A 25,693-nucleotide genomic window follows, 5' to 3' on the forward strand; every position below is an offset into this window, starting at 1 on the left:
TTGTGCTAACGCCCTGGGGAAATTCTCAAACAGCCAGGATTTCAGCATCTTAGACAGTTAAGAGATTTCTGTGGATGAGAAGACAACACAGCAAAGGGAAAGGGAGTGTGGGCGCTGAGGCTGCAGCCAGGCCCAATCCAGGGCGCTGCTGACCCTGACCAGCGATAGCGGCTGGCACAAAGGTGGCCGTGTGGGCCCACGGAGCACGTAGCAAGAATGGTGAGCACCAGGTGTCCTTCACTGCCTGGTCAGCAGCGCCAGCACCAACACCACATGGCCTTGCCCAAGCCACCGAGCAGGGGCTGAGCCATCAGTGGATGCTGGGACTCCCTCTGCTCGAGGCAGGGAGGACAGTGGGGTCTCAGGTTTCTAAGGAAAAGGGAATAAAGTCGCTGTTGAAAACCAGCAGATCACATCACAGAACTGTTTTCAGTGATGTCTCCGTGCTCCCTTCTCTGACGTCCATACTCCTTAACAGCAAAATTGGAAAAGCATGAGGAGGAGACAGGAGTTGTAAATGCCCCCAACATCTAGCGGCAACATTTAAAGCACTACACACCTGCAAGTGGCCAGGTCAGAGACGACGTGAAACGCCAGGTGACTCCAAGTCAGAATGTGGGAAGGAACCTGAATCCAGAATGGGCAGGCCTGTTCCTTGATGTGGCAGGAGCAAGGAGTGAGAATAACCCTTGTGAAGGCCAGCTGGGCAGTGGGGAGGAGACATTCCCACGCACAACCCCAAGTCCATCAGGGGACTCCGTGTCTCAGGGCACTGACCAGCCGGGCCCTCTGCTTCATCTGCACAAAACACAGACCCACAGCCTCGTCTGCTGAGTCAGCAGTTAGCAGCCTGGGTGCACCCCTGCCCAGACTCCCGGGCATGAGGCGCCGAGACAGGAAGACCCAAGAAGTCGGGCTCCTGGGGCCCAGGAGGTCTCCCATGAGTGGGACAGTCACACTGTGCTCTTGAGATGACCTCAGTGACCATGACCCCGACACCCAGAAAAGAAGGAATATGACCTTTTACACTAACAAGTCTTCAATGAATGATATTCTCATAGAAACTTATTTTTCTTGTAAAACAAATGTTAAGCCTGGTTTCAAATTTTATACATCCTCAGGTTATGGTTGTCTTTCTGCATTTGGTAATTTTCATCATGTCCATGCTTCATTAGGAAAAGGGAATGAGAGTTTCTGTTAGTTTGGTTCCTTCTTCTCTCCCCTCATTGTTCCCTTACTTCCTTGGTTTTCTAAGCAAATACAGTGTATTGAAATATGATGGTATTGAAGGTTGACATAGAGGACATCCCAAGTGCTTGGGCCTCTGCACCCACATGGGAGACCTGGATGATGCTACTGGCTCCTGGCTTCTGCCTGGCCCAGCCTCAGCTCTGGTGTCCATTTGGGGAGTTAATCAGCAGATAGGAGACTCTCTCTCCCTCTCTCTCTGTCTCTGTCTGTCTCCCCTTCTCTCTCTATCTCTGCCTTTCAAATAAATTAATAAATCTTAAAAAAAAAAAAAAGAAAATTGACATAGCTCCCTACTGAAATTTTAAGAATATCATATTAGACCTCATTAAGAAGAAAGATCATCAGCTCTTATTTGATTTTTCTCCCTTCTATAATGACTAAATCAGTACCTTGTGCAAAAATATTTCTTAATCTTATTTCTGATACATGTGTAGATTGTGGGCACTAAGCTTATTCATTCTTTTATCTTGAGGATAACATAGGATAATGTGTGTAAGAGGATTTCATTAATAGGTAATTTATACCTACTTGAGGTATGTCTTTGAAAGGGGACAGAACGAAAAGGGGAAATATTACGTGGAAGCATTAGAACTCAGCCCAGGTCTGGGAGTCAGCAGACATGGACTCTGCCACTCAACTCCAACATTCTGGACATGTGACTTCAGCCATCTAACGTTATGTGCAAATGTGAGCTGTAACTTTGGAACAAACAAGATGCTGTTGGGGCTGGACTGTGACGTAACAAGTTAAAATGCCACCTGCAACGCCAGCATCCCATATGGGCACTGGTTCGAGTCCCAGCTGCACCATTTCTGATCCAGCTCTCTGCTAATGCACCTGGGAAAAAAACAGAGGACAGCCCAAGATCTTAGGCCCTGCACCCACGTGGGAGACCCAGAAGAAGCTCAACTGACTTCTGGTTTCTGCCTGGCAAAGTCCAGGCCATTGTGGCCATGTGGAGAGTGAACCAGCAGGTGGAATAAATCTTTACCAAAAAAAAAAAAAAAAGATTCTGTTGCCCTACATGACTTTTGGGAAAGTATTTTTTATCTGTTTTCATTAATTCAGCACACTTTTACTGAAGTATGGAAAATATTGTGCTAAATGCTATTCCATATCATACTATATTAGCTCTTCTATAATACAATTTGATATCCTTATTTGAATGTTTTCATTCATTGGATTTTCATGATAGCTATGCATCGTGAAGAATATTTGAATTCTGAGTGGCTAATTTTGATTTAGAAGAGGGCTAACCTTATCCTGTGCCTAATAAAATGTCACATTTAAAGCTAATAAGATTCTGAGGTCTAGGTATTGTGGTGCAGTGGGTTAAGCCCTTGCTTGCAAAGCCCACATGCCATATCAGAGGGCTTGTTCTTTTTTTTTTTTTTAATATTTATTTATTTATTTGAGAGACAGAGTTTCAGAGAGAGGAAGAGACAGATAGCCATGTCTTCTATCTGCTGGTTCACTCCCCAGATGCCACAACGGCTGGGGCTCCAGTCCATCCAAAGCCAGGAGCCAGGAGCTTCTTCCAGGTCTCCCATACAGGTGCAGCGGCCATCTTCCACTGCTTTCTCAGGCCATAAATAGAGAGTTGGATTGGAAGAAGAGCAGCCGGGACACCCAGTGCCCATATGGGATGCCAGCTCCGCAGGCAGAGGCTTAACTTACTAAGCCACAGTGCCGGCCCCCAAGGCCCTGCTTGATCCAGCTTCCTGCCAGTATGGGTGGAGGCTGCAGATGTCAACCCAAGTACTTGGGGTGCTGCCACCCACGTGGGAGACCTGAATGCAGTTCCTGCCTGCTGGTTCTGGCCCAGCCCAGCATAGGCTGTTACAGGCATTTGAGGAATGAACCAGTGGATAGAAGATCTCTCTCTCTGTTATGTCTCCCTCTTTGTCACTCTGACCTTTGAATTAAATAAATAAATCTATTAAAAAAAAAAGATTCTGAAACAAAGGTTTGCTTCTGATGTCTTTTTTAGTTTTAATTCTTTCATACTTGAAATCAGCTGAGGTTTTAATAGATTCTTAAAGCATGATTTTTAGATTTCTAGAAAGAAATACTACTCTCAATAGAGGACATTGAATCAAAGAATTTAATCTTTCGCTCTTTGAATTATTCTTGTAATTTCATGCCCTGTAGAACTAATGTGATATTGAGAGCTATACGCTGTTCTTTGTCTTTCTTCAACAGGAATGAGTAAGAGTTGGTATGCTATGGGAGTTAAGATTATTAGGATAATGCTATTTCTATTTATACCTTTTGCATTTGCAAATTTGAAATGTATATTTTTCTTTAGGATTTACTCAAGGAAAAAAAATCAATTCAAATGGTACATCCACAGATAAATTATAAATCAGCATTTTAATAAGTGTCCTAATCAGGCTGATTTCCTTTCCTGTTTTTAACATATTCTTGAACTTTTTTTTTTTTTAGTTTTATTTAACAGGTAGAGTTAGAGAGAAAATCTTCCTTCCGTTGGTTCACCCCCAAAATGGCCACCACAGCTGGGCTGCGCTGATCCGAAGCCAGGAGCCAGGTGCTTCTCCTGGTCTCCCATGCGGGTGCAGGGTCCCAAACACTTGGGTCATCTTCCACTGCCCTCCTGGGCCACAGCAGAGAGCTGAACTGGAAGAGGGGCAGCCAGGACTAGAACCCGGCGCCCATATGGGATGCCGGCGCCACAGGCGGAGGATTAACCAAGTGATTAACCAAGTGACCCAAATAATTAGGGTCATTCCTCAGTATTCTTTGTGTTTGTTTCCAGGACCCCCTAAGGTTCTGAAATCTGCTATGCTAAAATCCCCTACATAAAATGGTATACAATTTGCCTATAACCTGTCTACTTCCTCCTATTAAATACTTTAAATCATCTCTGGATTACATATACACCTGATACAATGTAAATGCTGTGTAAATCGTTTTTTATTCTGTATTGTTAAGGGACTAATGACAAGAAAAAAATGGTGCAAGTGAGCCACGGCACCGGCCCACGTTCTTGAACTTTGTGTCTTTATTTATTAAATATTGTTATTATTAGCATTGTTTTTCTTAATGTATATCTCAGCTGTAACATCATATGTAGCAAGCATTTAGACTTCCAAGAATATAATGGTGGATATTGTTCAAAATTTCAAGCTTCCCAGCTATTAATTTACTCTTTGTATTTCTGTATGACTCCTTTAAAAAAAAAAAAAAAAAAAAAAGCCGCCCTCACTTTCCTTCAGGTCAGTGCTGAAGGTGGAATACTTGTGGTGGGTGAATCTGCCGTGTTCTTACTGTTTTTAATCTCAGGGAGAGCAACTCTTCATTGATGTCACACTTCTTTTTTTCAATGGCAACCCCTTTCTTTCAGACCTCTTAAGCCATGAAAATGCAGCCACGCTGAATGACGTGAAGACACTGGTCCAGCAGCTCTACACCACGCTGTGCATTGAGCAGCACCAGTTGAACAAGGAGAGGGAGCTCATTGAAAGGCTAGAGGCGCTCAAAGAGCAACTAGCTCCCCTGGAAAAGGTGAAAATTCTCATCTCTGACTTTTCCCTTGAGTTAGGCCACAGCATATTGTTTCTGTTTCTCCTTCTAAATTTTATGTGATTAAGTCACGTCAGTCAAATTGGTCTACGAGTTCATGGGACTATACCATAAAAGTCTTCCAATCATAGCTCCAGAAGGATTTTAAAAGGAGTAGTTTGGAGCCTTGTTAATGAACTCAGAGCTTTGAGGTCTGACTATACTACCCTTAACCAGATTTACCACCTTTCAAACAGATATTGGCATAATTGTTGATCAGGAAAGGTTCTGAGTATAATGGGTAATGATTGTAGCCAAATTAAAAGTGAATATTATGTGGATATTGTGCATTTATTAAACATGACTCTGTAGAGCTAATTTGCTGTAGAAAATATTGTGACATATTATGGAAAGTAAAGTATAAAACAGTGCACATTATGATCCAAGTTTTAAATGTGTTTTATAGATATATATATGACTACATACATTTATGTATCTATATACAAGCAGACAAAATCAGAAGGAATGTATTATAAAATGCCAATACAATAATAGGATTTTGATTGATCTTCTCCTTTATACTTTTTTGAATGTTTAAGAATGACCTTTTTCCTAATAATGATACAAGTGTTTATATTTTAAAAAATTAGATTATAAGAATTAAGGAAGGGAGCATCTCTTGGTAATTTGCTTCTTTTGATTTCTTAGAAATAATTAGGGTCATTCCTCAGTATCCTTTGTGTTTGTTTCCAGGACCCCCTAAGGTTCTGAAATTGCTATGCTAAAATCCCCTACATAAAATGGTGTACAATTTGCATATAACCCATCTACTTCCTCCCACTGAATACTTTAAATCACCTCTGGATTACTTATACACCTGATACAATGTAAATGCTATATAAATTGTTGTTTATTCTGTATTGTTAAGGGACTAATGACAAGATAAAAATCTGCATACTTTTGCTACAGATGCAAGTTTTATTCCCTAAATATTTTCAAATCGTGATTGGTTATACCTGTGAATATGGAGTCCACAGAGGCCCAGCTGTATTATCCATATTTGCTGTGTCCTGGGAACTGTGCTAAGTGTTTTTTATCTGCATTATCTGATTTCATCCTTAGGTCAACCCTGTAATGAAGTTAATGGTGGTTATTCGCAGATCAGGGCCCTGAATTCTGCTGCTCCAGTCCAGAGTCCATGCTCTGACTCACTGTGTTGTTCTACCCGTGGCACAGCACTTGAGTTAAAACTGACAGTAGATTAGATCTTGATGCCACAGTGAGAGAACATTGGTATGTTCTTATTTCCCCCTTTCAAAGAAGAGAATCCTGTGGTTAGATGAAGAGCTATTGAAACTAAATTATTTACTCCCATATTTTCAGCTATTTCTAGGATGAAATATAAAACACGAGTGCTCTCCAAACATACTATTCCTGTGAGATATCTTATTTGGTAAAACTATAGATAGTAGTTAGGAAGCCAAGTCATATGAATATTTCCTGGAATTAAGACTATCCTGTGTCTTGTGAGCCTGAGACTGTTTCTTTAGTGAGAATAAAGCAGTTTAAGAACTTTTCACTGGTTCTGTGACAAAATGGCTTACGAGTGGTCATGTGCCCAATAGGTACGAATTGAGATTAGCAGAAAAGCTGAGAAGAGGACCACTTTGGTGCTATGGGGTGGCCTTGCCTACATGGCCACACAGTTTGGCATTTTGGCCCGGCTTACCTGGTGGGAATATTCCTGGGACATCATGGAGCCAGTCACCTACTTCATCACTTACGGAAGCGCCATGGCAATGTATGCATATTTTGTAATGACACGCCAGGTAAGAATTCTTCTCCTGGTAACTTTTTATGAGAAAGAATGAAGTTTTGGTTGTCAAAGTAGTTCTCTTTTCTCTTATTTTTTTCTAAGGTCAGTTGTCTTTAAGTACTCATTATCCTTCACACACACAGACACACACACACATACACACAGATATGTGCACAGGCAGGTGTGTGTTGGTTATCTATCAGGCATTATTCTTGGTGCTAGCGATAGATGTGTAGATATAAGACATGACTTCTCACTTCATAGATGTCACAGACCATTAAGAGAACAGTAGAAGCCATTAAACTCATAAAGGTAGACAATAGTAAGAACAGAATAAGAAGGCAAAGGAGAATAGAATAACTCAGTCACCTAGTTTGGTTTGGTTTTTTTATGTGATGTATAATTAATGTAGTGGTTGGATGGGGAATGTCACACTTGTTATTGAGTTCTTGGAATGGAGAATCGGTAATAACTAATCAAATATACCAAACTCTGAATTACCTATAAGGATGTTAAAGGAATAGATGTTTGTTGTTTTTACTTCATGGAAGAAAGGTGAAAATTAAGTACCTAATCACTTTATGCTCCTGGTCTGTTCTTTATCAACCAAGACTCTATTGAATATCTCAGACTTATTTTTGTTGCCAACACTAGTTTAATTATCTTGGAAATTCTTAGTGTCACTTTAGGAAGTATGAGTGATTTATTGCTAATTATTATATATGGGATAACAACCACAGATCCAACCTAGCATTCCCTTGAAATACGAACATTTGAAATAGCTTAGACATGCAAGAAGCTTTCTCTGCTTCCTTAGGTATCAGTAGAAAGCTGGGAGTTGCTCTCAGATGTGTGTGTGGCTACTATTCAACATAGGCATTTTCTTTCTATTGTTAGATCAGTGGTCATAAGCACATAAGTGTGTAAGAAAATGAAAGCACAAGAATTTTATCTAAGCTTTCTGGGCCTCCTGAATGTGTCTGATAGAGAAGAGAAAATAAACTGTGTGTGTCCCTTCAATCGCTTGCCTAGAGTCTGCAGCCATTGTCCCTATGTCTGGCTCATACTAGTGCCAGAAAGGAACAGGTGTGTCATTCTTACCTTGCCTTCATTACTCATTCTTACAGCTGTGGATCCTTTCACATCTGTCTGCAGTACTTCTCTCCCTTTCTAGCTCCTCTCTCTCTCTCTCTCTCTCTCTCTCTCTCTCTCTCTCTCTCACACACACACACACACACACACACCTTTAAGAGTTTCTTTCTATCTGCTCCTTGAAGTCCACACTCCTTAGGCTGGGTGTTCATAATTGTTTGTTAACTTTCCTGTCCAAATGTCTGTGTTCTAAACAAATCAAGTTACCTTCTCTATTCGTGAAGATAGTCCTGAGTTTCCCACTCTTTCATTCCTTACTTCATACCATTCTTTTTTTTCTTTTTTTTCTTTTTTTTTTTTTTGAAGACTTGTTTATTTATTTGAGAGGCAGAGTTACAAAGAGAGGTCTTCCATCCACTGGTTCACTCCCCAAATGGCTGCGAGGACCAGAGCTGGGCCGATCTAAAGCCAGCCCCCAGACCATTATTTTAACTGGGAAAGCTCTCCCTGTTGATCTCTGCCTATCAGAGTTCAAGGTTTACTTAAATGCTGATCTCTCACAAACCTTTGACCAGTCCACCACGGCTGACTTTGACCTTTTCCTCCTCTGAATTCTGTTTTTTTTTTTTTTTTCAAAGACAACTCTCTAATTCTCTCTCTCTTTTTCAAGATTTATTTATTTATTTGAATGTCAGAATTAGAGAGGGAGAGACAGAGAGCGATCTTCCATCTGCTGGTCCACTCCTAGATAGCTACATACAGCCAGGGCTAGGCCAGGCCAAAGTCAGGAGCTTCTTCCGGGTCTCCCACATGGATGCAGGAGCCCAAGCACTTGGGCCATCTTCCACTGCTTTTCCCAGGCCATTAGCACAGAACTGGATTGGAAGTGGAGCAGCCAGGACACGAACCAGCACCCCCATAGGATGCTGACAGCACAGGCAGTGGCTTTACCTGCTGCACCCTTGTGCCAGCCCTCATCCTCTGGATTTTTTAGCACATGTTTCACTCATCCCATGCTTCCTTGGGTTATACGCTTGGTACAGCATCATTTCTCTTTTACAAGTCTGGGCATTTGGTTGTAGTCAATTTTTTTTACTTTACCATGTCACATAGTGCCTTATATCCAGAACACTTAGTGAACTGATCATATAAAATAAGTGACCCATGCCTTCAGCTATACACTAGTAGCTTTCCAGTTATCCCTTGAACATAGATTTTGTTAGTCATTTGGGTACAAAATGGTATTTCCTTGATTACTAAAAATGTTAAGCTTTGTATCCACATCTATGAAAGGTCCATGTCTGTTGCTTCAGCATTACTATAACTGCCTTTTCCTGAGTCTCATTATTTATCAGGCACTTCAGTAACATGCATACATGCTTTTATATGTTTAATCTCAGTCCTGTAAGTACATACCTCCATTTTCTTTAAGATTTATTTATTTATTTGAAAGGCAGAGTTACAGAGAGAGAGGAGGAGACAGAAAGAGACATCTTCCATCTGCGGTTCACTCCCCAAATGGCCACAATGACTTGAACTGGACCGGGCCAAAGCTGGGAGCCTAGAACTCCAACCAGTCTTCCACATGGATGGCAGGGGTCCAAGCACTTGGACATCCTCTGCTGCTTTCCCAGGCACATTAGCAGGGAGCTGGATCAGAAGAGGAGCGGCCTGGACTCAGAGCAGCGCTCCTGTGGGATGCAGTGTCTCAGACAGTCGCTTAGCCCTCTGCACCATAATGCTGGCCCCATCCCTGCATTTGTAGTTGAGGAAGCTGAGACTCAGAGGGGTTCGTCTGCCCAACACTGTGTCTAGCAGAGTGCGAGACCAGGAATCGAACCCACATTACCTGATCCCCAGAGGCTGCTCTTTCCACTCCATTGTCATGCCGCCTTATGTGGACTACATGGTAGAAAAATAGTGACTGCCTACAGAAAACTGTTTTGTAGATGTTTTTCTTGAACTATAGGTTAATACAAATATTAAACTTGAAATAGTGTTCATGCAGTTTTCTTCTTCTAATCATGTTGTGGAATCTCTCTTAAAGATTTTAAAAAATTTTTTATTTGAAAGATTTACAGAGAGGGGAGGAGAGACAGAGAAAGAGAGATCTTCCATCCACTGGTTCACTCCCCAGTTGGCCACAACAGCTGGGGCTGGACCAGACCTAAACAAGGAGCCAGGAGCAGGGGCTTCTTCTAGGTCTCCCACATGGGTGCAAGGGCCCAAGCATTTGGGCATTTTCTACTACTTTCTTTTTTTAAATTTTTTAATTTTTTTTTTTTGACAAGCAGAGTTGACAGTGAGAGAGAGAGAGAGAGTTATAGACAGTGAGAGAGAGACGGAGAGAAAGGTCTTCCTTCCGTTGGTTCACTCCCCTAATGGCCGCCATGGCCAGTGCTGTGCCGATCCAAAACCAGGAGGTGGGTGCTTCCTCCTGGACTCCCATGCAGGTGCAGGAACCCAAGCACTCGGGCAGTCCTCCACAGCAGAGAGTTGTACTGGAAGAAGAGCAACCGGGACTAGTACCTGGCACCCCAACTGGGACTAGAACCTGGGGTGCCAGCGCTGCAGGCGGAGGATTAGCCAAGTGAGCCATGGTGCCGGCCACAGGCAGAGGCTTAACCTGCTATGCCACAACACTGGCCCCAGTGCTGTGGAATCTTTAATATCTTATTTGTCCTAGTAAGCATTCTACTTTTGTGGTTCCCAAAACATTCTTGCTGCCACCAAGTGACAACTTAAAAAAATAGCAATAACAAAGAATTTAGTTTTAGTTAATTTAGTTAATTAGAGAAAATTTTTTGGAAGATTTATTTATATGTTTGAAAGGCAGAGTTACAGAGAGGCAGCGGCACAGAGAGAAGGGGAGATCTTCCATCCACTGGTTCACTCCACAAATGGCCACAACAGCCAGAGCTGGGCTGATCCAAAGCCAAGAGCTTCTTCTGGGTCTCCCATATGTGGGCAGGGGTCCAAAGACTTACACCATTTTTCACAGCTTTCCCAAGCACATAGCAGAGAGCTGGATTGGAACTGGAGCAGCCAGGACTCAAACCGGTGCCCCTCTGGGATGCCGGCACTGCAGGTGGCAGCTTTACTCGCTATACTACAGCACCAGCCTCTGCTGTTCTCTTATAAATAGGAAAACATTGACCAAATAAAATGTAAATAGTTTCTCAGGTTAAATATTCCAACTAGTATTCATAATTAATACATGAAGCAAAATGCCTCTTCAGCAGCATTTAAACCCTCCTAAACTGTTGTGACAATGAGATACTGTGTTTATCAGCAATCTAAATAGTCATTGGCCACACACATAAGGGCATTTCTGTTAACGACAGAGCACACAAACAATGGTGTGTACTGGTAGCCTAGGTGTGTAGTAGGCAGTACCACCTGGATGTGTGTAAGCACACAATGTGACTGTCACATGACAGTGAAGTCGTCTGATGATGCGTGTCTCAGAACATATCCCCCCAAGCAGTGCATGGTTGCAAATCCCAGTAGTAAGTTACATTCCAAAGAATCTTTATAAGATGGAACTATCACTGAAAATCATTACATCAAATGAAATACTAGATTTCCTTGACTGCTATTTCAGTGAAACCGGAATAGTAGTCTCTGTGACGAGGAAAAGGAAACTGACAGTCAGAATCACCAGGCCAGGGCAGCACTTAGCCTAGCAGATACGACACTGTGTTCCATGTCTCTCACGTTGGAGTTGCCTAGTTTGGGTTCTGGCTCTGATGCCACACTGCTGCTTCCTACCCATGCAGACCCTGGGAGGGCAGCGAGTGCTGACTCAAGCCGCTGGGTTCCTGCCACCCTAACAGGAGACCTGCATAGCATTCCTGGTTTGGTTGGCATTTGAGAGTGAGCCAGTGAATGGTATTCTCTTTTTCTGTCCCTTGACCCTCCCTTCTCCCCCTCCTATTTCTTCTCTCCATCTTCTCCTCCTCCCAATGTGTGTGTGTGTGTGTGCGCTCACGCACACGCATGTGTGCATGTGAGTTTCTGCCTCTCAAATAAAAAAAATTAAAGCAGATTGTCAGTCTGTTTTACCTCAGCATGCAGGTGAACCACCCATCCCACAGTCTAGCCAGCCCATGCATGTTCCCTGGAAATGCTGTATCAAGATGTTGAAAATTGGCTCTTGGGAAATAAAAAGAGTTAAATATTAAAATATGTAAACAAATAGATTTTAAGTCCAACAAGGTACCTATCAGAGCAATAATGAAAAAAAAAAAAAAAAGAAGAGGTTTGGAAGCACTCACCTAGCTTTTAATATTCTTTGTCTCCTCCGTTCCAACAGCCATCATTTATGTTTATATTCTGCTTCTGAAAACCACGTCATTGGCCATTCAGGACCTTTTCTTCTAGAACTGTATTTTTTTTTTCTGATCCCTTTTATTTGCTCGTTCTCTGCTTTGCCCTCATCCAGACCTTTAGGCTACTGGCATCTTTCTCAAGTTTTTACTGTCGCCTTCCTACTGTACTGCTTCCTTTTCTTTCAGCCTAGACCATACTCCCATATTCTTGTTAGCTTCCTACAACCCCGGCCCCTTTGTCTTCCTACCATATGTGCTCAGACTCCTCACCTCCGCTGAAATCTGGCCTTTATCCTACGCAGGCCACTCAGCGTGGCTAGGGAAAGATGAAGTAAGATGTGGAAAGGGCTACTTCTTATGTTTCTAATTCTACTTCCTTCCCTTTTATCCCCAAGTAAATATTCTAACACTCCATGTCAGTTCCCCCAGCCTACCTTTAACCTTGCCTCCTACACCTACAACATTGAAGTTAATGGGTTATAAGCTTTCTAATTTCTAATTCTGTGAGTTTAACTGTATCAGTACCAAGTTTTGTACTATTTCCTTCAGGTCCAAAAAACAGGTGGCATTCTCCTCAGGGCCAGTCCTCTCCATCCTTAATCATATAGTCCCTCCTTCCACTGTCTTATTCCAGGGTATTTTGTTGTGTCCCTTATGTTTTTAAACTCTTTCTCTCTGACTCTGGTAACTAAGCCATCCACATTTCTCTTCATGTTTCAAATCACAAAATTTCTAGGAAAGAGTGTAGCACAGTTTCTCAGTAAATGCTCATTGCCCAAAAGGAAAAAAAAAAAAAAAAGACATAGAATAAATTTGCAAAATGTATTTAGTGTGAAGATTTACATCATAAGCTAATAGGTTAGTACCTTAATAATAGAAATTTAGATGAAAGTAGAGAGCTGTCAAGTTCTTAATCTAAAACTTATTCTTTAGTTGGTGTTATTTTTTATTACTGATTGATTCATTTGAAAGGCCAAGTGTCAAGGAGGCAGAGATAATCTGTCCACTGGGTTTATCCCCAAATGCCTGCAACACCTAGGGCTGGGGCTGGGCCTGAGAGGATCCAGGAGCTCCCACATGGGTCTCCCACATGGGTGTCAGGGACCCGAGTACTTGGGTCATCATCCACTGCCTCCCAGGTGCATTAGCAGGGAACGGGTCAGAAGCAGAATGGAACTCAGTACCAGGCACTCCAGTATGGGATGCTTAACTCACTGTGCCGCGGTGCCTTCCCCAGTCGGTGTTCTTGATCCAGACCTCAATCTTACTCATTTTAAAAGACTTCCTCAGGCCTTTAGCTACCATTCATCCTATAGCTGTCATCATCAGTCAGTGAATATTTACTCCTATTTCTAACTGTAGCACACTAGATAGCACACAGACAAAGGGAATTCATGTACTGGCATTATCAGACATAGCCTTTAAAATCACTGTACTTATTATATTCATGTAGGTAAAAGGCAAGGTGGAGAATATTGTCAGATAACTTGATGTTTTGTTTAAAGAACCAAATGAAAATGACAAAAACGTAGTGGATGCCTTTAACAGCAGATGGCACATAACTAAAGAGAGAAATAATGACCTGGAGTAGTAAGTCAGAAGAAAATATTCAGGTGACACAAGAAAAGACAGAAAGATGTAAGATAAGGAAAAAGGCAGAAGATACAGCAGAAAATCAGATGTATACTTAATTTTGTTGGAGTCTCAGAAGCAGAAGAGAGAGTGGAGAGAAACAATGTTTTAGGAGCCAACAGCTGAGAATTTTTCAAAATGATGAAAGATATTAATTTAGAAATTTAATGCCAACAAATACTGTTATAAAGAAAAGAAATCCACATCTAGACACATGATGCTAAGTGAAATTAGCCAGTCCCAAAGGGACAAATATCATATGTTCTCTCTGATCGGTGACAACTAACCGAGCACCAAAAAGGAAACCTGTTGAAGTGAAATGGACACTATGAGAAACAATGACTTGATCAGCCCTTGTCCTGATTGTCGAGGAACAACTTAATACTTTATCCCTTTTAGTATTTTTTATTCTACTTAATACTATTGGTCGAACTCTTTAATTAACACACAATTATTCTTAGGTGTTTAAATTTAACTGAAAAGTGATCTCTGTTAAATATAGAGTAGGAATAAGAGAGGGAGGAGATGTACAGTTTGGCACATGCTCAATCGGACTTGCCCCAAATGGTAGAGTTAGAAACGTGCCAGGGGATTTCAATTCAATCCCATCAAGGTGGCATGTACCAATGCCATCTCACAAATCAGAGTGATCAATTTCAGTTCATAATTGATCATAATGATAGGATTAAGAGTCAAAGGGATCACATAAACAAGACTAGTGTCTGCTAATACTAACTGATAGAATTAAAAAGGAGAGAACAATCCAACATGGGAAGCTGGATACACAGCAGACTCATAGAGTGGCAGATGTCCTAAACAGCACTCTGGCCTCAGAATCAGCCCTTAAGGCATTCGGATCTGGCTGAAAAGCCCATAAGAGTATTTCAGGCATGGAAAGCCAAGACACTGTGGCAAAAAAAAAAAAAAAAAAAACAACCAACCCTAAATGAAAGATCTCTGTGAGTGAGATCCCAACGGAAAGAATGGGCCATCAAAGAAAGAGGTACCTTTCTCTGAATGGAGGAGAGAGCTTCCACTTTGACTATGACCTTGTCTAAATAAGATTGGAGTTGGCGAACTCAAAAGGCTTCCATAGCCTTGGCAACTCATGACCAGAGCCTAGGGAGATTACTGATGCCATAAACAAGAGTGTCAGTTGTTAAATCAACACCAGGAGTCATTGTACACTTACTCCCCATGTAGGATCTCTGTCCTTAATGTGTTGTACAATGTGAATTAATGCTATAACTAGTAATCAAATAGTACTTTACGCTTTGTGTTTTTGTGTGGGTGTAAACTGTTGAAATCTTTACTTAATATATACTAAATTGATCTTCTATATATAAAGATAATTGAAAATGAATCTTGATGTGAATGGGATGGGAGAGGGAGCAGGAGATGGGAGGGTTGCTGATGGGAGGGAAGTTATGGGAGAGAAAAAGCCACTGTAATCCATAAACTGTACTTTGGAAATTTATATTCATTAAATAAAAGTTAAAAAAAAAATAAAGGTGAAAGGCGTTTTCAGACAAACATCTGTCACTCTCAGATAGGCACCAGAGACTAAAGAGTGTCCTGTGGGCAGAAGGAAGATTATCATGAATGGGAAGTCTGAAAAGTAGGAAGGAATGAGAGTGGTAAATCTGTGACAGAATTGAAACAAATATTAAATGTACAAAGCAATTATAATAAACCCTTATAGCACTTATAGTACAGAGAGAATTTAAAAATACTCCAACGACAATGGCATGCAAGTCTTAGAGTATTCTGACATCTTTCATCGTCTGGGAAGAGGATGCTGGTATTGCTTCTAGTCAGCTTTGAAGAAGCCCTAACTGGTACAGAAGGCAGGAGAAAGATGTGGCAGATGTAGACATCAAAAAGAAATTAGACATCATTCATAGATTTTGTACATTAATAAAAGTATATAGAGGGCCCAGCGCTGTGGCATAATGGGTAAAGCTGCTGCCTGCAGGGCCAGTGTCCCACATGGGCACCAGTTCCAGTCCTGACTGCTCCACTTCTGATCCAGCTCCCTGCTGTGGCCTGGGAAAGTAGCAGAAGATGGCCCAAGTCCTTGGGCCCCTGCACCAGCATGGGAGACTTGGAAGAGGCTCCTGGCTCCTGGCTTCGGATCAGTGCAGCTCCAGCCATTGTGGCCATCTGGGGGGTGAACCAGCAGATGGAAGACCTTTCTCTCTCTCTCTCTCTCTCTCCCTCCCTCCCTCCCTCCTTCTCTCTCTCCCTCCTTCCTTCTGCCTCTCTCTGTGTAACTCTGAATTTCAAATAAACAAATAGATCTTAAAACACTGGTATCCAGATAATAGGTTTTTGTTTTTTTGTTTTTGTTTTTGTTTTTGTTTTTGACAGGCAGAGTGGATAGTGAGAGAGAGAGAGAGACAGAGAGAAAGGTCTTCCTTTTTGCCGTTGGTTCACCCTCCAATGGCCACTGCGGCCGGCGCATCTCGCTGATCCAAAGCCAGGAGAGCCAGGTGCTTCTCCTGGTCTCCCATGCGGGTGCAGGGCCCAAGCACTTGGGCCATCCTCCACTGCCTTCCCGGGCCATAGCAGAGAGCTGGCCTGGAAGAGGGGCAACCGGGATAGAATCCGGCGCCCCAACTGGGACTAGAACCCGGTGTGTCGGTGCCACAAGGCGGAGGATTAGCCTGTTAAGCCATGGCGCTGGCATCAGATAATAGGTTATAATCTGTGAGTTCTATAAGGTTACTGGATACAAGGTCAGTGTACAGAAATCAACTGTATATCTATATGCTAACAACAAGCAAAAGATGAGTTTTAAAATGATACAACCTTGAATGATTTTCTATAATACCCAGAACTAAATTGTGCAAAATATGTGCAAGAGTTCTATGAAAAATAAACATAAAGGAGACTTAATAAATGGGTGATACAGCCTGATCATGGAGTAGAAAATAAATGAGGCAGAAATGTCAGTTCTGCCCAAGCTGATCTGTTGGCCTGAGAAATCCCAGTCAGAATCTCAGCGGATTTGGAGATTAGGAAGAGACTGGAATAGGCTGCTTCTAAAACTTACACAGAAACATAAAGGACTAAGGAAAGACAGGACGCTATTAAAGGAAAATCAGGTAAGAGGATTTGCTGTACTAGATAGGAAGACTATAGCTAGAGTGTGAATGCTTCAGTAATTAAGACAGTGGCACAAGGATAGACAAGCTGACCAGTAGAATGAAGAGAGAATATAGAAACAGATCCAGGATACTTGAACTTCTGATTTAAAAAAGATGCACTTGAGGCCAATGCTCTGGTGTAGTAGGATAAACCTCCAGCCCGTGGCGCCAACATCCCATATGAGTGCCTGTTCCAGTCTGGGCTACTGCACTTCCAATCCAGCTCCCTGCTGATGGCCTGGGAAAGCAGTGGAAAATGGCCAAAGTGTCTGGGCCCCTGCATCCACATAGGATACCCAGAAGAAGCCTCTGGCTTTGGATTGACCCAGCTCTGGCCATTGCAGCCATTTGGAGAATGAACCAGTGGATGGAAGACCTCTCTCTGTGTCTCTCCCTCTCTCCATCTGTAACTCTGCCTCTCAAATAAATAAATAAATCTTTAAGAAAAAAAAAAAAGATGGCACAACAAAGTAGAGTCCTTTTCAATTAATGGTGCTACGATAATTGAATAGCCATATAAAAAATGAAATGGCCCCATCCTTACACTGTAAACAAAAATTAATTCCAGATGGATTGTAGATCTGATTACAAAAGTTAATATAACAAAGTTCCTGGAAGATAGGAGACTGTCTTACTGACTGTGCAAGAGAAAAGGCTTCTTACACAGAATGAAAAGTGCTAAATAACCATGAAGGATAAGAGTGATAATTTAGACAACATTGAAATCAAGAACTTTTGTTTATTCTAAGATGCCATAAGGAGGGTGAGTAGGTTAGGAGATATTTGTAGTATCTGTACTCAACAGCGGGTCAATATCCAGAATACGTACACATCCTGCATCAGTAAGAATAATACACAATCTGGGACTGGTGCTGTAGTGTAGAGGGTAAAGCCAACACCTGCAGTGCCAGCATCCCATATGGGAGCTGGTTCCAGTCCCAGCTGCTCCACTTCCAGTCCAGCTCTCTGCTTTAGCCTGGGAAAGCAATAGAAGATGGCCCAAGTCCTTGGGCCCCTGCACCCACGGAAGAAGCTCCTGGCTCCTGGCTTTGGATTGGTGCAAGCTCTGGCCAATTAGAGGGTGAACCAGTGGATGGAAGACCTCTCTCTCTCTCTCTGCCTCTCCTTCTCTATCTGTGTAACTCTGACTTTCAAATAAATAAACAAATCTTAAAAAAAAAGAAAAAAAATACACAATCCAGTTGAAACAAATGATGAGAGATTTGATAAGGTAAGAGACGTATACAAGTGACTGGTAGTATGTGAAGTTAAAAGGCCTTGGCCTCCTGAGTGGTCAGAACACTGTTTCTCTCCAAGAGAAATGAACACATAGGTCACACAAAACGTGCAGTGTTGATAGCAGCATTCATAATTGCCAAAAAGTAGAATTAACCCAAATGCTATCAGGTACATCTATTCAGTGGAATATTATTTGGCCATCAAAATAAATGACATAGAGATGGGTGTTGTGGCATTAAGCAGGTTTGGCCAGCGCTTGGGATACACGAATCTCATGTCAGAGTGCTTGATACAAGTCCCAGCTCTTCCGATTTCAATCCAGCTTCCTGCCAGTGCACCTAGGGGACAGCAGATTATGGCCTAAGTACTTAGCTTCCTGCCACCACATGGGAGACCCAAATGGAGTTCCTCGCCCCTGACTTCAGTTGGCCTAGCCCAATCTGTTGTGGGCATTTGGAGAGTAAACCAACAGATGGAAGATCTCCCTCCCTCCCTTCCTCCCTCCCTCCCTCTCCCCCTGTCTTTCTGTCACTCTGCCTTTGAAATAAATCAGTCACTCTTTTAAAAATAAATGACATACGGATACATGCTACAGACAGATGAACCTTGAAATGTTATGCTAATGAAGGAAGCCTGACACAGAGGCCTCATGTTGTATCATCATGATTCCACTTACATGGAAGGTCCAGAAGAGGTAAATCTAGAGACAGAAAGTAGATTAGTGGTTGCCTGGACCTGGGGGTGTTAGGGGCAGGAGAAGTGGCTATTAAAGGGTTTGGGTTCCTTTTTGAGGTGGTGAAAAATGTTCCAAAATTGTGGTCATGTTTGCACAATTCTGTGAGTGTTCTACGGATCATTGAATGCTACACTGTAAATGCGTGATTGTATGGCATGTGAGACATTCAGTAAAGCTGTTGCTGCAGGTGAAGTGACGCTGCTGCACGTACACTGGAAAGGCTAACTTTGAAATCTGGGAGCATCCAGTATTGGCAAGGATGTGGAGTGCTGGTAACTGGTGTAACTGGTACACCATTAGTACAATGGAATTGGTACAACCATTTTGGAAACCTGTTTGCATCCTCTGTGATCCAGGATTTCTACTCCTAGGCATGTACTTTACAAAGGAGAGAAGTCTAGAATGTTTTTCTTTAAAAAAAAAAAAAGGATTTTGTTAATTTATTTGAGAGGTAGAGTTATAAGCAGAGAGAGGAAGGGACAGAGAGAGGTCTTCCATCCACTGGTTCACTCCCCAAATGGCTGCAATGGCCAGAGGTGAGCCAATCCAAAGCCAGGAGCCAGGAGCTTCATCCAGGTTTCCCACACAGGTGCAGGGCCCAAGCACTTGGGCCATCTTCTACTGCTCTCCCAGGCCATAAACAGAGAGCTGGATCGGAAGAGGAGCAGCTGGGACACAAACCAGCACCCATGTGGGATACCAGTGTCACAGACAGAGGCTTAGTCTACTACGCTAGGGTGCTGGCCCCGTCCAGAGTGTTCTTGGTGTCATTATTCATTATAGCCAAAACAGGAAACAACCCAAGCTTCTATCAGTAGTAGTATGGATAAATAAATTGCAGTTTACTCGCTGTATAATATAGCAATGGAAGCTACACACAAAAGAGGAATCTCACAAACATAATATTAAACAAAAGTAGACATGCATGAATACTACATTGCTCCATTTTTCTGAAATTCCAAAATTAGGCAAAATTAAGTTATATCACTCAGAGATATGGAGGAGGAAAGTTACAAAGAAGGCAAGAGAATGATGACCCTAAAGGTAAAAGTGGTGATTACTCTGGGGAGAAAGAAGTGTTAGAAATTGGGAAGAGGCAGGAGAGGGACTTCTGGGTTGTTGGTGCCGCTCTGTGACGACTGGCGTGCTCATTACCTCATGATTCATTGTGATGCTCATTGGTTGTGTGTCTGTGTTTCACAATAAAAGCTGTTCAGAAGAAATGAGCTATTTAGCACAGCACGGATCAGTGTATCTATGTGTGCATATGTGTTGAAACTGAAGATAGTACATGAAGGACTAATAATTACATTTCTCCTTTATTTCTGTAGGAGTATGTTTACCCAGAAGCCAGAGACAGACAATACTTACTATTTTTCCATAAAGGAGCCAAAAAGTCACGTTTTGACCTAGAGAAATACAACCAACTCAAGGATGCAATTGCTCAGGTAACTTTGGCGAAAGTGAAGTCCCGGCTGCGTCTTGTATGGCATTGTTACTAGCCACAACCACTACACTTCAAATGGATAAATGGGAAAACCACCCAGCCCTCCTCTTCTGGCTAAATTACTCCTTGGTTGATAAAAACGACTGCTTTAGCCTTGGACACTCTCTGGGAAGTGTTGCAACATCAGCAGACGGAAAGATGGCAGCCCCTGTCTATCCACACCAGCACACTGAAATGTTGAGTTGTTTGTCTGTACTTTTCTTTCTTCCTGTTAATCTCTCTGAAATAATTGACCCAAAGATTTCAAACCTAAAACATGGCAGCAGTGGGGCACGGAGAGCCCAGGTAGGGGAGACACTACCAGAAATTCTTGACAGGCACAGTTCAGGGACTGTCCAACAGCAGATGCTTTCAGATTGATGTGTTTTGTTTTTTCATAAAAGCTGCCTTTTTCAAATTTCTGGATGTGCCTCCCTCAGTCTCCTGTAGCTCTGACTGTGTTGAATTAATCCTCCCTGCTCTTCTCCACAATAGTTGTGGCTTTCGAGATTTTTCGGCAGTCTCTAGAAGCTCTTCCATTCTCTGGATCCTCTGTCGACCCCTGCCACCGTCTGAGTGGACTCGGATCTTCTGGTGCGGTGTGGGGATGCTCTCGTCCTGGGGGGTTGCATCCGGATCACCCCCGCTGGGGCCGGCTCTGCAGTGTGTTCGCTGCCGCCTGCAACCCCTTGGGTGCCGCTGCGAGTCCCAGCTGCTCCACTTCTGACCCAGCTCCCTGCTAATAGTCTGGGAATGGCAGCAGTAGATAATCCAAGTGCTTGGGCCCCTGCCACCCAACATGGGAGACCCGGATGGAGTTTCTGGCTCCTGGCTTCAGCCTGGCCTGGCCCTGGCCTTTGTGCCTTCTAGCAGATGGGAGATCGTCCTCCCTCCCTCCCCTTCCCATTTTCTCCCTCTTTCTCTCTGTAACTCTGCCTTTCAAATAAATAAGTAAAAAAAAAAAAAAAAAAAAGTGCAAGAGGCCTGCACTGCAGCATAGCAGGTAAAGCCACAACCTTCGGCCCCGGCATCCCATGTGGGCACCAGTTCAAGTCCCAGCTGCTCCACTTCCAATCGAGCTCCCTGCTTATGGCCTAGGAAAGCAGTGGAGGATGGCCCAAGTGCTTGGGCCCCTGCACCCACATGGGAGACCTGGAAGAAGCTCCTGGCTTCAGACTGGCCCAGCTCCAGCCATTGTGTGAACTAGTGGATGGAAGATCTCTCTCTGTCTCTTCTCTCTCTCTCTCTCTCTCTCTAACTCTGCCTGTTAAAAAAGTAAATAAATCTTAAAAAAAAAAAAAAAAAAAAAAAAAGTGCTGCAGTGATGGGCGTTGTGGTACCACAGGTTAAGCTGCCACATGGGCTAACCACATTGCATGTCAGAGTGCCAGTTCAAGCGACTTCCAGCCTAAGCTACTGAGAGGCAGCAGATAATGGCTCAAGGACTGCGGTTCCTGCCCCCACCTGGGAGACCTGACTCCCAGCTCAGGCCTGGCGCAGCCCCAGCTATTGTGGGCATTTGGGGAATGAACCAGCTGGTGGGAAGATCCTGTGTGTGTGTGTGTGTGTGTGTGTGAGAGAGAGAGAGAGAGAGAGAGACAGACAGACAGACAGACTCTACCTTTCAAATAAATATAATTTTTAAGTGCTGCTGCAGTTGGGTGTTCATTACCTCACGATTCATTGTGATACTCATTGGTTGTGTGTCCGCTTTAAAAACAAGGCTGTATTTAAAATGTACCGGCTAAGTGAAAACTTTAGACAATGACTGGGTCAGTAACTGTAAAGTCTTAAGTAACTAGGCTGGTGCCGTGGCTCACTTGGCTAATCCTCCACCTGCGGTGCCAGCACCGGCACACCGGATTCTAGTTCCGGTCAGGGCGCCGGATTCTGTCCTGGTTGCCCCTCTTCCAGGCCAGCTCTCTGCTGTGGCCCAGGAGTGCAGTGGAGGATGGCCCAAGTGCTTGGGCCCTGTACCCGCATGGGAGACCAGGAGAAGCACCTGGCTCCTGGCTTCGGATCAGTGCGGTGTGCCGGCCACAGCGCACCAGCCGTGGTGGCCATTTTGGGGGTTGAACCAATGGAAAAGGAAGACCTTTCTTTTTTTTTTTTTTCTTTCTTTTTTATTTGACAGAGTGGACAGTGAGAGAGAGAGACAGAGAGAAAGGTCTTCCTTTTCCGTTGGTTCACCCCCTATTGGCTGCTGCGGCCAGCGCACCACACTGATCCGAAGCCAGGAGCCAGGTGCTTCTCCTGGTCTCCCATGCGGGTGCAGGGCCCAAGCACTTGGGCCATCCTCCACTGCCTTCCCGGGCCACAGCAGAGAGCTGGACTGGAAGAGGAGCAGCTGGGACAGAATCCGACGCCCCGACCAGGACTAGAACCTGGGGTGCCGGCACCACAGGCAGAGGATTAGCCTATTGAGCCGTGGCGCCGGCCAGGAAGACCTTTCTCTCTGTCTCTCTCTCACTGTCTAACTCTGCCTGTCAGAAAAAAAAAAAAAAAAAAAAAAAAGTCTTAAGTAGCTTAAGTTAAAGTTCTGGTTCCAGGCAGAGGTTTGGAAAAGGACGTTTCACTGGAACCATGCCGCAAAGGTGGATGTCTCAGATGGCCCTACGTTCTTCGGCCCCTGAGTCTGCAGGGTTTGGCCAGTGACAGCACTGACTTTTCTGGGGACTTTCTTTCCTTTTTTTTTTTTTAATATATATTTATTTATTTGTTTAAAAATTAGAGTTACACAGAGAGAGAGAGAGAGAGAGGGAGGGAGGGAGGGAGGGAGGGAAGGAGAGAGGGAGAGGGGGTCTTCCATCTGATGATTCACTCTCCAGTTGGCTGCAACAGCCAGAGCTGCACAGATCCAAAGCCGGGGGCCAGGAGCTTCTTCCGGGTCTCCCACGTGGGTGCAGGGGCCCAAGGATTTGGCCATCCTCTACTGCTATCCCAGGCCACAGCAGAGAGCTGGATCAGAAGAGGAGCAGCCGGGACTAGAACCAGCGTCCATATGGGATGCCAGTGCTTCAGGCCAGGGCTTTAACCCGCTGCACCACAGCGCTGGCCCCGGAACTTTCTTGACAGCTGAAACTGCCAAGGACAGGCCTTGGACTCTGTCCTGGCTGTCCTCTGTCCTGAATGCAAGCCCCTGTGCCTGCCGAGCCGCTCTGCTTTCCAGAGTGCTGGGGTGGCTCTCTGACTCGCTAACGCAGGAAGGACAGTGTCCTGTCCTCAGGGGATGCTGTTTCAGTCTCACTAACCAGTTTTCCTCCGCTTCTGTTTCTATTTTAGGCAGAAATGGACCTTAAACGACTGAGAGACCCATTGCAAGTACATCTGCCCCTTCGACAGATTGGTGAAAAAGATTGATCTGCAAACAGCCTCTGAGCCCCGGCAGAAAGAACCTGTTTATAACTCTTGCCTTTTTAATGAATGCATTGCAGGTGGCAGCTGGGAGCCATGTGGGGGTAGAGGGTTTTTACCTTTAATTACAAAACAAAAACAAAAAGGATCTTAGGGAAGAAAAGAGTGTTAAAATCTGAGGATCAGGCATTGTGGAATATAAGCTCAAAGGGCTTAGTAAATAATGTCTTAATCAAGCATCTCACTTTCCGGATGAAAACGATGCATTTACATAGTTGAGAGATTTATAAAGGGAAAATGATGCTGGGGGTGTGTGTTTCTTGCATCTTTGCAGGGCCAGCAAACAGTAACACACCAGCACCCTACTCTACTCTAATTTTTTTTTTAATTTAACTTTTCTTATTTTGACATAGGAGTAAATCAATTATCAGAAAAGCAAATCCTTGTGATACATGGGTGGCAGAGTCTGAGTCCGTATCATTTGCATTCATTTCAAGCTGGGCCCAGTCTCTGTGCCGCCCCCGGAATCTCCCCCGCCTCTGCCCCTCTTCTCACCGCCTACCTATACTTGAGGTTACACTAATTTTATGCAAGTGGTAATTAGAACCAATTTATGATTGTTTGATCACTGAGTGTTGGATTATCCCCTTAATAGCTTCTTAAAATATCTGTGTATCCCAGTTCCCTGGATGAATATTTAAAAATCACTGGCAACACTGCATGAAGTTTTTGTTTTGCTTTTTTTTCTTCGGTAACTGACTAATCTTTAAGAGGAGGGATAATTTTCCTACTTCACATATCTGTCCCCTGCACAGTGCAGGCCAGAGGAGGGGTGTTCAGCTGTCTCACCAATCAGGAAGATGTGAGTCTTAGACGTTGGCTAAAAATCATGGCTCTGTAGCCATTTCAGAACCCGAGTAATCTCACTGCTGTTGGCCAGTCTGTGTGATGGCCCTGCGTCGCCCCAGGCCCGGGGAGTCGCACTGGCACCCGCCCTCGGCCCCTGCCCTGGCCATCAGCCTAGCGGGGGCATCTCCGAGGGTGCGAGTCGTCTTTATACTGAAACATTTCTGTGGCTTCATTCAGCCTGCCCACTCTGCCCTGCTCCTTCTTATCTTAAATTAAACTGCAAGAAGAAAGAACTGGTGTCACCCTCCGTCAAGCAGTTGCACCCGTCACCCCGTCTTCCACCGTCTGTCCAGACGACCTGTGCCCTTGGCGGAGTCCGAGCCGGCCATGCGTGGTGCAGGCAGGAGGGCAGGGTTCTGGGCTGGCCCCGCAGCTGGCTGCCTCTCTCTCTCTCAAGCTTCCTCCCGCCTCATCGTGGCAAGGGGCTTCCTTCTCTTTTCCTTCCTCCTTTGGGATCATTGTGTGTGAGGGGAAAAAAAAAAATCCCAGACCCCAGGTGCCTTGCAGAGGCTGGAGGCTCGGGGAGAGAGGATGCACGCCCCCCACTTCCTGTGCCCCGCCCACCCCCATTTCTGTTTGTTAAGTTGTGCGGGTTGTTTTGAAGCCACTTCTCCTGTTTGTGTGCAGGGTGTGGAAGGAGGAAGAGCGGAGCAGAGGCGTGGATCTTTCAGGGTGTGTGGGGGGCGGGGGAGGCGGCAGAAAGGCCCTGCGAGCAAATAGCCAACCGCGGAAGGCGTGTAAAATCCTGTATCATTTATGAAATATGTATAAAAGCAATGTACCTTCTGGAACAATAAATACTTATTCAATTTTTGAAACAGCTTCTCATTCTTTAAAACAAAACCAAAAGGCCGGCGCCGTGGCTTAACAGGCTAATCCTCCGCCTTGCGGCGCCGGCACACCGGGTTCTAGTCCCAGTTGGGGCGCCGGATTCTATCCCGGTGGCCCCTCTTCCAGGCCAGCTCTCTGCTATGGCCCGGGAGTGCAGTGGAGGATGGCCCAAGTGCTTGGGCCCTGCACCCGCATGGGAGACAGGAGAAGCACCTGGCTCCTGGCTTCGGATCAGCGCGATGCGCCGGCCGCAGTGGCCATTGGAGGGTAAGCCAACAGCAAAAAGGAAGACCTTTCTCTCTGTCTCTCTCACTATCCACTCTGCCTGTAAAAAAAAAAAAAAAA

General features: G+C 44.1%; 1 protein-coding gene across 1 annotated transcript in view; it reads left to right on the forward strand.

Moving 5' to 3' along the window:
* Positions 1 to 24,329, forward strand: part of MCU (mitochondrial calcium uniporter) — a 211,110-nt gene extending 186,781 nt beyond the window's left edge. The window contains exons 5-8 of the mRNA XM_062214756.1: positions 4,616 to 4,776; positions 6,399 to 6,602; positions 20,100 to 20,216; positions 23,537 to 24,329. Of these exons, the coding sequence (XP_062070740.1) occupies positions 4,616 to 4,776; positions 6,399 to 6,602; positions 20,100 to 20,216; positions 23,537 to 23,614 (560 nt within the window). The 3' untranslated portion in view covers positions 23,615 to 24,329. The remainder of the gene's footprint in view (positions 1 to 4,615; positions 4,777 to 6,398; positions 6,603 to 20,099; positions 20,217 to 23,536) is intronic.
* The last annotated feature ends 1,364 nt before the right edge of the window (positions 24,330 to 25,693 follow it).

The sequence above is a fragment of the Lepus europaeus genome, chromosome 17 (genome assembly GCF_033115175.1).
Source record: "Lepus europaeus isolate LE1 chromosome 17, mLepTim1.pri, whole genome shotgun sequence".
Lineage (NCBI taxonomy): Eukaryota > Metazoa > Chordata > Mammalia > Lagomorpha > Leporidae > Lepus > Lepus europaeus.